This window comes from Medicago sativa, chromosome 7 (assembly GCF_051527215.1).
Source record: "Medicago sativa cultivar Bolivia chromosome 7, Bolivia_mono, whole genome shotgun sequence".
Classification (NCBI taxonomy): domain Eukaryota; kingdom Viridiplantae; phylum Streptophyta; class Magnoliopsida; order Fabales; family Fabaceae; genus Medicago; species Medicago sativa.
Window position 1 is genome coordinate 82,529,935 of NC_140755.1, and position 13,968 is coordinate 82,543,902.

General features: G+C 34.2%; 1 protein-coding gene and 1 pseudogene across 1 annotated transcript; both read right to left on the bottom strand.

Annotated features, from left to right (window-relative positions):
* Positions 1-3,300: 3,300 nt before the first annotated feature.
* On the bottom strand, positions 3,301-6,164 carry LOC146909267 (putative disease resistance protein RGA1; annotated as a pseudogene).
* Positions 6,165-8,388: 2,224 nt separating this feature from the next.
* On the bottom strand, positions 8,389-11,670 carry GAPA-2 (glyceraldehyde 3-phosphate dehydrogenase A subunit 2). Its single transcript, XM_085727156.1, has 5 exons — positions 11,565-11,670; positions 11,289-11,405; positions 10,389-10,696; positions 9,364-9,608; positions 8,389-9,064 (listed from the first exon to the last, which is right to left on the bottom strand). The coding sequence occupies exons 1-5, from the start codon at positions 11,604-11,606 to the stop codon at positions 8,562-8,564; spliced, it is 1,215 nt and encodes a 404-aa protein (XP_085583282.1). The 5' UTR covers positions 11,607-11,670; the 3' UTR covers positions 8,389-8,561.
* Positions 11,671-13,968: the final 2,298 nt, after the last annotated feature.

A 13,968-nucleotide genomic window follows, 5' to 3' on the forward strand; every position in this document is an offset into this window, starting at 1 on the left:
CTTGCATTACCAAATCTCTTAGGTCTTCACTCCTTTATATAGAGATGTGAAAGAGACGTTGTGAAATTGCCAGCACACCAAAGAGTTGTTGTTGAAGCTTGATCTTTCACCAATGATCTTTTGCCTGATTTGGTTGTTGTCCTATGAAGAACCAATTTGAAATCCATTCCTTATCCAAAGGAACATATATGCAGGCGAGACCGTATTCTGGAGCTGTTTTCTTGTCTTGTAGCGTGGACACAAAACAGAGTAGTGGAGAACGTGGTTGTACAATTCGTACAATAGTACAATGTCAACGCTTTCGTCCAAATTGCAAGCACATGCCTTCAAACACCTTTGAAATGACCGTTGCAATGTTCCACTGATTTTCTGCTGTGTTTTCGAAATCAATAGACAGCTTTTGCAATGTAGATTCTTCAATCTTTGAATGTTTTGCAAATCCAGTTGATCTTCAGCTTCTGGTGAAATGACTTCTGATGAGGCAGCTTCTGATGATGCAGCTTCTGATGAAGCAGCTTCTGCAGCTTCTGATGATGTGGCTTCTGGACCTCTTGTCTTCAGAAGCACTATTCTTCAGGAGCAGCTTTACTTCAGGAGCGCTATTTCTTCAGGAGCAGCTTGACTTCATAATCATCTAAGCTTCATTTTCTTTTGCTCTTTATTTGCTCATTCAGAACCAATCAATGATGTAACTTTTTTAACTGTGGTCCTGTACACTTGAACAAATATTAGCTAGTCCAATTTACAATTTTTAATACCTTGTTATCATCAAAACTTTTTAAGGTTCATTGTTAAACACATTTTGTTCCAACAGTGTGCGACCATCCGTGCATGTAATTATGTGACATAGTCAATTAATGTCAAACAGAGACACAACATGTTCAAAAACGTGGGTTGGAAGTGGTTTCTTGAAGGAGTTGAAGGTTTTTGGGTAAAAAATTAGCATTTTAAAATGAGTTTAGTAAACATGTATTTTGTCAAATCACAATCGTTATAAAGATTCTTCTATTTTCAAATCATTCAAAAGACCAGGCGTGAATGAGTTTGAAATGATAGAGGTTGAATAAAAATAGCATGAAAGCGAATGACATCTAAATACTAATTTTTTAGATAAAATAATCAATAAATGACATTCAAACACCAGCAAAGTAATTCATTTTAATGTTAGAATGATAGATGGAGCCTAAATTAGGTTGGATCACTGTATTAGACTAAGAGCAACCACACAGGTGATATTGACACCGCATGTTCACTCAAATTGTCTAATAAGTATGTATTTTGTCGACTCAACATAATGCTTCTACAATTTTTTATACTGTGACCCACCGAAGACCAAAATGAAAGAATTTAAAATAATTAAAGTTAGACAAAGACATTGCATTAAGGTGAATGACATCAAAAAACTTAAATTTAATATAATAAAATTAAGCAAATGACATCCCAAAACAAAAAAATATCATTATAGTGTTTGGATTTCAGATAAATCCTACAATGGATTGGATTGTCACATTTGAATATTAGAAGCCTCATATGTAAGATGAAAACCACATCTCCATCCGAAACCTAAAGACTAGGTATATTGGCCATCTCACATATATGTTGTTCAATATCAAAAGTAGAAGTTTCACTCACACATGACACATTAACATCTCTCTCAACATCTACTCTTACATAAAATGTGAAACTTTAACTCGAATTTGACACATTAACATCTCTCCATTAAGTGTCAGACTCTATGTGCCCGTGATCGATCACCGAAATAAGTGAGAATGATACCACTCCCCCAAAATAAGTGAGAATGATACCACTCCTACTCCACCAAAATGTTGAAATAGGATATAATGCAACTGTTGTGCATTTTGAGCGAGCCAACACTGATGTGGATCCACACGTTTTAAAAAATAGAAATCAGATAAGTGAGAATGATACATCTTCATCCGAAAGGCTTAAGTATGATTTTTGTTTTTTACTTATTTGTTGTTCAACCTAAACTCTTTTATCCAATGTTAGACTTTAACTGACATTTTCTTCATCTTAATATTATCTCCATTAAGTATGACGATATTCTAGCCCGTGCTTGGCACGGGTGTCCATACTAGTTGAGTAAAATCTTTCAATTTTGATTGCGATTTTATTTATGATTTGCGATTTTGTTAATCCCTTTCGACGTGAAGTAAAATCCCGATTTTGATCTTGATTAAAACCATTTTCTCTCTCCTTCATTAATACATTTTTCTTAATAAATATGAAATGAGTAAAAGGCTGACTTAAATTGGAACAGAGGGAGTACATTAACTATTGTTTGTATTTGTACCAATTGCATTAATTATCAAGCTGTAATGTTGTATGTTCAACTAATGTTGCCAGTTTTCAATCTATTTCCATGTTCAAATTGATGAGTATTTTTTGCACGTATTACTGGTTTATGCGACAGCATGATTTTCATTACACACATTGTCATTTAAGTCATCTTCGAGAACATGGCAATATATTTAGCATGTCATCTTTACACATTGTCATTTATTTAGAGGATTGATACTTCAAAATGCTCTTTTATTAAATGCCCTTATTGTAATTGTATAGATGTTCCTTTTTTTCTGTTATGAATTTAAAGGTACTCACATTTATTTTGTTGGTCTATCCCTTTTATAGATTGTAGCAGCAACAAGGGTTTGGATTTGGCTTCGTTTGTCAGACTCATCATCTAGCCACTCTTGGTACAAGACACCGGTGATTACAGCCAACTAAAACAAGACTCTATTTGATAATGTCAGATTTTGAACTTATAGCTTATAAGTGCATATATCAAAAATGATTTGCTTGGTAATGTTTTTCTCTTAGGAGCTTACAATTATTTTTGTTAGTTTGTAGCTTATTTTGATTTGATAAGCTTGTTCAATTAGCTTATGACTTATTATTTTTTCTCTCTGTTTCATCTTGCTTGAAAACAAATGAATTTTAATTGAACGTATCTTTTTTGTCATTTCATATTTATAAACTATTTTAAATACTAATTTTACCAAAAATATAAATTCAATCAACTAACTTATTTAATATAAATTATGTAAGTTAATTTATAAGTTCATCCACTTTAAGTTAGTTTATTCTTATTAGCTATCCTCTATATTTTTTTTCATTCAAAACACAGCCTTTGTCGATCACTCTATAATGGACATTTTGTTTTGATTCAGTTCAATTATTTGCTATAACTTCTAACTTCTAAAAGGAACAATCCAACAGGAAGAAAACAAAACAATCTGAAACAAAACAATCTAAGAGTTTGGATTATCATAAAGGTAGTGACTCAAAAACTTAAATGATGATTATTTCAACAAATATACAGCATACATTATAAAACAAATACTTTAGTTCAACACAAATGTTATTTCAAACATAAATGTTTGAGTACTGGAATTATAGAATAATCACTTTCAATTATTTGGCTTCATCAAACATACAGATGCAAACATTTTGAGAATCTAAAGCCTCTTGCTGCTGGCATTCATCCATCTTCTCCAAAGCCATCAACTACTTGAATGCTGAGCAATCATGGGTCAGGTACTCACCTGACTGAGGTTAACATTTTCAGGACAACCCTCAATGACCAAGTATTCAAGGGTAGTGAGGCGATGCATGTCGCTTGGAAGACTCGACAGTTGAGGACAGTCAAAAATTAGGAGCCTCTTAAGACGAGTCATTGTTGTTAGACACTCAGGAAGGGTCGTAAGATTGGGAAATTCGTAAATTAGTAAGGTCTCTAAAGTATCTACGGCACCTTCAATCCAACTAGGAAATCTCTGAAGCCCTATAAGTTTCCGGATGGATAAATGTTTCATCATCAATCTTCGGTTTGGTCTTTCATTGTATAGTGATAGGTTTATCGTCTGACAGTCTGAAATTATCAGATCCCGTAATTTAGGAAAAATAAAAAGAGGTAAGGACTCTAGGCTACCACATGAAAGAATAGTCAATTTTTCAAGGGAATTGAGTTGTTGTGCTTCACTGAATAGAAACTTCATATTCTCACAATCACAGAAAGACAAAACTTGAAGATGGTTCAAGTTTTCAAATTCTGTGAGTGACATAACTGATTGCTTTGTTGTTATGTACAGTTCCCGAAGGCTAATCAACATCCCTAACCCTCGAGGCAATGTTTCAAGCTCCGTGCATCCAATAAGTCTCAAAACTTGCAAATTATGAAGTTTGCAAATAGAACAGGGAAGTCTTCTGACTTTGCGATTATTGATAAGGTTGAGAACTCGCAAATGCTCCAATTTAGCAATCGAATTAGGTAGGGTATCAAAGGAAGAATCTCTTAAACCTAAACATCGCAAGTATTTGTATCTTGATATCCATGTGTTCAGCAAAGTTTGACTATCAAGGCCTACTCCTTTCATGGGAAATAAAATAGTTCTCAAACTTTTGGACTTGGAGAATAAACCAATGTCCAGTGAATTATTTTCGACAACTGTTACGGTCTTGTATGTTCAGGTATACAAATAGTTCTCAAACTTTTGTATGTTCTACCGCTATAAACTCCTCTTTCGCAACATAAAGAGCAAGATCATGTATCAAATCATGTACTTTGAACGTGAAACAGTAGCCAAAGTGTTCGAAATCTTGAAGAAACGATCTAGAGTTTAACTCCTCAATATATTCTCTTGCAATATCCTTGAGTTGTTCACTTCCAATCCGAGATTGTACAATTCCATGAGCTACCCAAAGACTACACATATTGTCACTAGAGAAGACATAATATTTGGGATAAAGGGAAAAGTAAGCAAAACATTGCATTAAATAGGATGGCATTTGATCATAGCTTAACTTCAGTGCAGGTAAAATATCATCTTTCTTCTGTTCTAAATTCCATATCCCAGAATCTCTCACGAATATCCACTTATTTAAATCATATTTTGAGAATAAGGAACTTCCTAATGTTCTCACAGCAAGTGGAACCCCTGCACATTTTTTCACAATTTCTTTGCCAATATCCACGAGATTTGGATATTTAACTACTTCACCTTCCTTAAATGCCCATTTGACAAACAAAGATAAACAATCTCCTGGAGTAAGACCTTCCAAAACATACGAGGGAATAGTACCCATCATTGAAGCAATTGAGTTGCTACGTGTCGTCACTATGATTTTGCTTCCTGCTGCACCGACTTTTATCAAATCTATCAACTCAATCCATTTTGCACGATCATCATTCCATATATCGTCTAGGACAAGCAAAAACTTCTGACCAGCAAGTTTATGTCTTAAACGACTTTGTAGCTGCTCAATATCAAAGTTGTTGATGTTTTCTTGGTGAGCAAGAGAAACACTTGGTGGAACTGAAACTGGAGCGAATGTTGAAGCAGAAGCGGAGTTGATGATGTTAATAATTTGATTGATGTCAAAATCATCAGAGACGCACGCCCACATCTTTAACTGAAAAAGGTCATCCATCCTTTTATCATTGAACACCAACTTAGCCAATGTGGTCTTTCCTAACCCTCCAATTCCCACTATGGGGATAACACACAAACTTTTATCAACATCGCGGTGTGGATGGGGTTCAATCAAAAGCTTAATAATTTCTTCCCTCTCATTCTCCCTCCCAATTACACTAGAAGCATCAACATGGGAATGAGTCAATTTTCTCCTTTGCATAACAATTTCGGGACCAAAATCGATTTTCGCAAGACAAAACTTGTTCCCATCAGCTGCTACCTTATCCAATCTGTCCTTGATGTCTTTGATTTGGCGAGCCATCCTACGACGGAAAACAATTGGATTAGAGGAAGATAAGAGGTGGCATACCTTCATCCAAGTGCTTTTAGAAGCTTTGACAAATTGCTTGCTCTTGTGTTGTGTTGGAACTCAAATCCATCAAATACATCTTCAGCATCAGAGCAGATGTTTTGAATTTGCCTCAGCCATTCACGCAAGCCATGTTTTTGGTCCTTCTTATGCTCAGCATCCAAAAGAAGACCTCTAACAATTGCCAAAGTGTCTTTGATCTCTTGTAGATCTTCATACACGCCATAGGCTCGAGAGACTTCATCATAGGCATAAGAAGCAAGCTTCCCAAGCAGTGAATCAGCAATATCAAACACAAATGATTCAGCCATGTTAATGTAAATCGGGAAAGAGCAGAAATGGAGTTTGGATGTATATATTTATTTTCAGAAGTCAACCAACAAATATAGGCAGCCAATTATTTTATGGGAAAATTGCACTCACTTCTTAGAAATTATGGATAGGCCTAACACAACCCCACAAAACCAGCTTGTGATGTGAGAATTGCCCCTTGCTTATAAACATAAATGGTGGGTGGCCCCGATAATGGAAACCTGATAGCAGGTGGTCCAGTGGATCTTAGAGAATGCTCTAATACCATCTTAGAAATCGTGGTCTGGCCTAACATAGTCCCACAAAACCGGTTTGTGAGGTGAGGATTGCCCTCATTTATAAACACATTGTCAGACTATCTCTTATCTGATGTAGGACTCTTTAACACACCTTCCTTTAGGTTTCATTGAATGTCACAAACACCCCTCTAGTTGTATAGATTTTCCTTTGGCTTAAATATGTTATTCGTCCCTGCAAATAAGGGTCGCTTAAAATTTCATCCCTGCAATCGCTAATCCTTTTTTTTTGCACCTGCAAAGTTTAATCAGTTAAAAATTCGTCCCTTGACCAAGTTAATGACTGCCACGTCATCAAATTAACAAAATGGCATGGGAATTGACGAAAATACCCCTGGCTTATTTTTTTTTTGTTTTTTTTTCCTTCAAAAAAAAAATTTCAGTTTTTTCCCGGATTTTTTTTACGATTTTTTCCCAAAAAATTTTCAGTTTTAATTTTAACAGTTTTTTTCCGAATTTTTTTTTTACTTTTAATTATTTTTTCAGATTTTTTTAATTTAAAAAAGAATTTTCAAAATTTTGAAAAAAAAAATTTTTTGAAGGAAAAAAAAAATTAGCACAGGGGTATTTTCGTCAATTCCCATGCCATTATGGTAATTTTGATGACGTGGCAGTCATTAACTGGGTCAAGGGACGAATTTTTAACTGATTAAACTTTGCAGGGGCAAAAAAAAAGGATTAGCGATTGCAGGAACGAAATTTTAAGCGACCCCTATTTGCAGGGACGAATAACATATTTAAGCCTTTTCCTTTTTTTGTTATTAATTTAATTTAAAGGTACTCGTTTTTTCTTTTTCCTTTCTGAAGTGATAATTTATTTTGTTGGTTTATCCCTTTTACAGATTGTAGCAGCAACCAGGGTTTGGATTTGTCATCGTATGGCTGACTCATCAGCTAGCCACTCTTGGTACAGTTGATGGTACAAGATACCGTTGATTACAGCAACTAAAACAAGGCTCCAATTGATAATGTCCGGTTTTCAACTTATAAGTGCATATGTCAAAAATGATTCGCTTGGTAACGTTTTTCTCTTACGAGCTTGCAACTTATTTTTACTAGTTTGTAGTTTATTTTGATAAGTTTATTCAATTAGCTTATAACTTATTATTTTGGCTTAATAGCAGTTTTGACCCCCCTAAGTACTAGCAAGTTGCGATTTTGGTCCCTAACAAAATAAAATACAATCCAACCTTATAAGTACCGCCCAATCCAACCTTATAAGTACCGCCCTTTTTGCAGTTTTGGCCTTCCAGATCAATTTTGACCAAGTCAATGCTGATGTGGCCGCCACGTGTGTAATTTTTTTTTTTAATTATTAAAAAAATAAAATAAAAATTACACACTTCAGCACTCAGCATTGACTTGGTCAAAATTGATCTGGTGTCAAAAACTGCAAAACGGGCCGTACTTAGGGGGTTGGATTGTATTTTATTTTGTTAGAAGGCCAAAATCGCAACTTATACTTAAGGGGTCAAAAGTGCTATTAAACCTATTATTTTTTTCCTCCAATCAACTAACTTATCTGATACAAACTATAAGTTAATTTATAAGCTCATTCAAAACATAGCCTTTGTCGATCACTCTATAATGGACATTATGTTTTGATTCAGTTCAATTATTTGCTATAACTTCTAAGTTCTAAAAGGAACAATCCAATAGGGAAAAAACAAAACAATCTGCAACTGGTTTGTATCATGACAATGCTTGATAGCATGTAGGTTTCATTTTACTTTAGATAACAAGATAAATATTGCAGTAATATGTCATGGTTTCTCACACTTAATCAACTTTATTCTCTATTCTCTTAGTTGAGAAGTAGACTAATGGAGAGGTTTTTTATAGTCCTCATGCTCAAGAGGAATTATAAGAATAAAAAAAATGAAAGCAACTAAACCATGAATGATTAACCTTAGGAGAAACACACTATTAATTTGAATCTCCAATCCACATATAGATTTGGGGGCCTAGTCTCACATTTATATTTCAAGGTAAAAGAATTTATTGCACAATGAGGAGCAAGAGAAAATTGATGGTTCTATTTCTCAATACAAGTTTCGGAAGATAAAAGAAAAATGAAGCAAGAAGTGTACAAAATTACAATGGCACATGGTACATACATATATATAATTAGCAAATATTATTTGGCTCTCACTTCCAGTTATTGGCAACAATGTCAGCCAAATCAACAACCCTTTGTGAGTAACCCCATTCATTATCATACCAAGCAATCACCTTCACCATGTCATCTCCCATGACCATTGTCAATGACGAATCAACGGTTGAGGACACATCAGTGCACCTAAAATCTACAGACACAAGTGGCTCATCACAAACTGAGAGAATACCGCTCAGCTCCTTGGCTGCACTGTCTCTGAAAGCCTCATTCACTTCTTCAGCAAATGTCTTCTTTGAGACTTGAACAACGAGGTCAACAACCGAGACGTTTGGTGTTGGCACACGAAGTGCAATACCGTTGAGCTTGCCTTTGAGTGATGGGAGGACAAGGGCCACTGCCTTTGCTGCTCCGGTTGAAGTTGGCACAATGTTAAGAGCTGCTGCTCTTGCACGCCTTAGATCACGGTGGCTAGCATCAAGAAGCCTTTGGTCACCGGTGTAGGAGTGAGTGGTAGTCATGGTACCCTTGATGATACCTGTGATCCAATGTCTTAATATGTTAGAAATACATAAATGCTATAAACAGCTTAATTAAACGTTTAATTAAAAAGAGTTTATCATACTAGAGATTATGTATAAACTTAATGTTGTGGAGTTTATGAAATATAAACTGAGTATATCAGAAGTTATTTTATAAACAATTTTGTATACATATCTTAAAATAAGTTCAAATAAACTATTCTAGATGCACGATGCTATGCTACACTCTCCAGTTTTTATTATAAGCAAAAAGATACACGTATTTGTTAGAAAATATGGCGATAAGGTACATTACCGAATTTCTGATCAAGGACCTTGACAAAGGGAGCAAGGCAGTTAGTGGTGCAAGAAGCGTTGCTGATGATATCATCAGCGTGGCTGTAACCATCAGCATTGACACCAACCACGTAAGTTGGGATGTCTCCTTTTCCGGGGGCTGTGATGAGTACCTTCTTAGCTCCTGCTGTAATGTGCTTCCCAGCACCTTCTCTGTCCACAAACACTCCAGTTCCTTCAATCACCAAATCTATTCCCAACTCCCTGCAATAGCAATAACAATCTTTATAAATATGTGTATTGCTGCTTAATGATAAAGTAATTAACAGTTGATACACAATATTAATGTATGCCTAAGGCTAATGCGATACTGCAATTTACTGTTGTTATTGTTCAATCGCTAATCACTACAAGAAAATGATAAATAATTGCACGAGTTTTCAATACTAGTATCATACAAACACATTCATGCATCAAACTATCAAATTAGATAACTGAGATCCATTTAAATGGTTAATATAATCCGACAAATATTTTTCTGTATGCGGTCGACTAGAGATCAAATCTTATCAAAGTCTATTTGAATTGATTTATTTGAGTTTACCTACTCTAAAATAAAAATATGCGAGATTGTTTGAGAGAGCTCATAGAAACAACTTATGACATGACTATAAGCTTTTTTCAGCTTATTTGTGTAACATCTACGTGATAGCTCAACTTATCTGTTATATGAAAACAATTTGACTTTATTTTATCTCTTGTTGTACAAATAGTTTATAGACAAACACTCATATGATTTGTTAAAAAATAAAAATAAACACCGTTATAAGTGCCTAATTAAATTGTTTATCCAAATAGAATTGAATATCTATCACTTGTATCATACCATGACGATAGACGATTTCTATTTCTTATTTCCTAATTTTAGTTAGTTACAAAACATTCACATTATGTGAAGCAAAAATAGCTAAAAATGTTTTATCAATCCACACAAGACCACACAATTCCATTGCAACAAAATCAATGAATGAAGGAAGAGCTTACCCCCAAGGAAGGTTGGCAGGGTTACGGTCAGAGACAACTTTGATAACCTTTCCATCAACAGAGATACCATCAGTGCCAACAGGTTTAACATCAGCATCAAAGATTCCAAGTGTAGAATCATACTTGAGAAGGTGAGAGGCTTGCTTTACACCTCCGGTGTCATTGATGGCAATGACATCAAGAGGCGAGTCCTTACGACCATGCCAACATCTCAAGAAGTTCCTTCCAATCCTTCCAAATCCGTTTATGGCTACCTTAATTTTTGCTTCCACTACAACACCTTTCCTGGATCTTCCACTGCTTCCAACCTTCAAATGTACAAACATGTAGAAAGATTGATAGATGCAAAATTGTAAAACATGTCACTTAATTTGTTTAATCAGTTCATGGTAACCATCAAGTGTGTATTTTTGGGATCCGGCTACCCTGTAGTCAGGGATTCTCCGCATTCATGCAACGGGGACTTAAGTGGTCGTTCTATCAAGATCAGATGATCCATATTCAAGTTTGATATTTTAAAATTATTAAAAAAAACAATATTTTTTTGGACATTTTGATCTTGATCGAACGGCCACCTACGTCTCGAGTTGATATTTTTTGTGCAAACACATGACCTAACACTAATGTGATATGATATGAAAACTAGATGAGCCAATATATGAATCTAAAAGACTCATTCTATAAGTAAAATGGAAAGAATAAATTTGTTACATAATTTTGTAGCTATACATTAATATTGTTGAGCATAGATTATCCATAGAAGTCATTAAGTGTGCAATTAAAAAATCCATGTTAGACTTGGTTGATTATAAAAATATCTTGTATTCATACACATACTTTTATCAAGCACTTTATTTTACAACTAAAATTATAAGTCATTCATTGGAGATAAAAACTTACTGCATTGGTTTGGAAGGAAATGACAGAATGAAAGTCATCTGAAGTTTTTCTAGAAAAGGGAAGATATCCTGATGAGTTACGGAGACCAGAGAATTCAGAAAAGCCTTTCCCATTTACCTATATAATAAACCAAAGAATTAAAAAAAAAAAAAAAAAAAAAAAAAAAAAAAACATTAGTATAAAGCAATTAGCCCTAGCTTTATTGCTACAACATGGTACCACTAGTTAATATATGAGTTTATAAAGATACACTGCATTAATAATAATATGTTGAACCTTAAGAGCTGGGTTGGCTACAGAGAAAGTAGCCGAAGCCATGATTAAGCCTACAAGGAAGAAGAAATTGTAGTATAGAGTCTTGAAGAGAAGCAAATTGTTAGTTATATGTTATGTTGTTATTATGTTACTATAAAGTGTAGTAAGATGTGGGTACGTGGATGTGTGGTTGTGACTCATGAACCCAAACCATGTAAGGATTAGATTTTGGATAGCATTTTCATTCAATGAATGGTTGTAATTCATGCTTTGTTTTTGTGCTTGTAATAAGTCCAATCATGAATATCATCTTACTCTCACTCACTCATTTTTTTTCTATTGTAATATGATGGTTGGGCATGAATCTTTATGGCTTAGATTGGTTTTCTAGTTACATCAGTGGACAATAAAATTCTGTGAAACTATATAATTTTCCATTTTGTAGTTTAAATTATAAAAAACCTATTTTTTTCTTAGTCTGGTAAATATATAAGATCGTTGTTTCTAGGCTGAGTATCCTCCACAGCCAACTATGAAGACTAATCCTCAAGTCTAAGGAGATTCAAATGATCAACAAACTCTTCTTAAGAGTTTTAATGATGTTGAATGTTTAATTTCAAGTTTAAACTCATAACCTTGGTTAAGATAGAAAAAACTTATGGCATCTCGTCTAAACGTTTTTTGATAATATAAAATTATGTGAATATAATGTAATAATAACCTTTGAATGAAATTTCACTGGAATTCAACTATTGAAAAAATCGTAGGTAAAAAAAATATAATATAAAATATGTGGGCAACATGAGAAACCAACAAAGAAGGATTCAATGCATATAAAGTTAGTAGAATATATAAAGAGAGAAAAACAAGATTTTTGTCGACAAATTCATGATTTGTTGTGATATATCTATAATATTTATCTTTAATTTATTACTATGCAATATTAGAATTACTCATTTTACATTTTGAAGTAAATAGGTAAGTTTAGAATATAGTCTGATATAAAAAGAAACGACAAATATGTGACAGTGGATACTAATGGATATGAGTCATGTTATGGCCATTCTTCGTTGGGGCTCAAGTTGAACTCGATATTTGCTAACAAGTCCCGAATCCAATTTCCAATTTTTGTTTCTTCTTAAGGTCGTCATTCATCAATAAACACACATGATATATCCTAACGATAGGATATGTTTGCTTTTTCGAAAGAAAAAAAACTTTTAAAATCTCACTACAAATATCTACAAATATCCATGTAGTATCCCTAAATAAATTGGTATAAAATTCTTTATATTGATAAATAAATATCAATTGAACTCTAAAAACGTTGATGTCATTTTTTCACAAATAAAATTTGCAATAAAATCAAATATGGCGACTCGCGGTCTCATCTCTTTAGAGGCTCGGTTTTGTATGGCTGGATGTGGCCACCTTGAAGACGCACATCATATGTTTCTTTTGTGTCCACACTTCGCTTCCCTTTGGCCGATGGTGCGAGCTTGGATTGGGTTTGATTGTGTTGACACTCAGGTTATTCAGGATCACTTCTATCAGTTTATTTATTACACAGGTGGTCTGAAAGCACGGCGTAATTTTCTACCGCTCATATGACTTGTGCTCTTGGATCTTGTGGACTGAAAGAAATGATAGGTTGTTTAAAAAAAAAGGAATGCACTAGTTATCAGCTACTTGAAAAAGTAAAATATTCTTTGTGGTGGCTGAAAGCTAAGCATTTTACTTTTGTCTTTGGTACTCAGTTGTGGTGGTCGAATCCCCTAATGTGTTTGGGTATCGACTAGCACTGTTTTGTTGTTACTCATTGGACTGCTTGTACATTTAGTAGTCTCTTTGGCACGCCTTGTGTTGAAGGGATTGTTGTGGTTTTATTAATATATTTCATTTTGGCTTGTTAAAAAAACAAATTAAATTTGCAAAGTTCATATTTTCATAAGGTCATCAACAACTACACTCTTTGGTAAAAAAAAAAAAAAAAAATTGTTATGGGAATCCACATATATTTGGGGTAAGCTCTTTATGGACATTAAATTGTATTGATCATCTAAAACTGATAAAATAAAAATTGTTTTATTCTCTCCTACTAGGTGAATATTTGGATGAATTGAGAGACGAGAGTGACAAAATGACAAAAACTACACTTTATAGCTTCACAAAATCAAACCATGATGGTTCACTGTAATTTTAAACCCGCACTCATCAGTCCTGTGAGCTTAGCTCAGTTGGCAGGGACAATGCATAATATATGCAAGGTCTGGGGTTCGAATCCTGAACACCACCAAAAAAAAAACACCACCAAAAAAAAAAACCCGCACTCATCCAAACATGCACTAACTTGATCTATCGTTTATCGCGAGTCATGTTTTCCACTCTCCCTCACTTTTAAAGTCTACCTCCCTCTATCCCTAAG

Excerpts from the sequence above, each read along its gene's own strand:
- GAPA-2 (XM_085727156.1), bottom strand. The coding sequence starts at position 11,606 with ATGGCTTCGGCTACTTTCTCTGTAGCCAACCCAGCTCTTAAG. Across the intron at positions 11,406-11,564 it reads TAGCCAACCCAGCTCTTAAG|GTAAATGGGAAAGGCTTTTC; the intron begins GTTCAACATATT and ends TTTATTATATAG. Across the intron at positions 10,697-11,288 it reads TTTCCTTCCAAACCAATGCA|GTTGGAAGCAGTGGAAGATC; the intron begins GTAAGTTTTTAT and ends GTACATTTGAAG.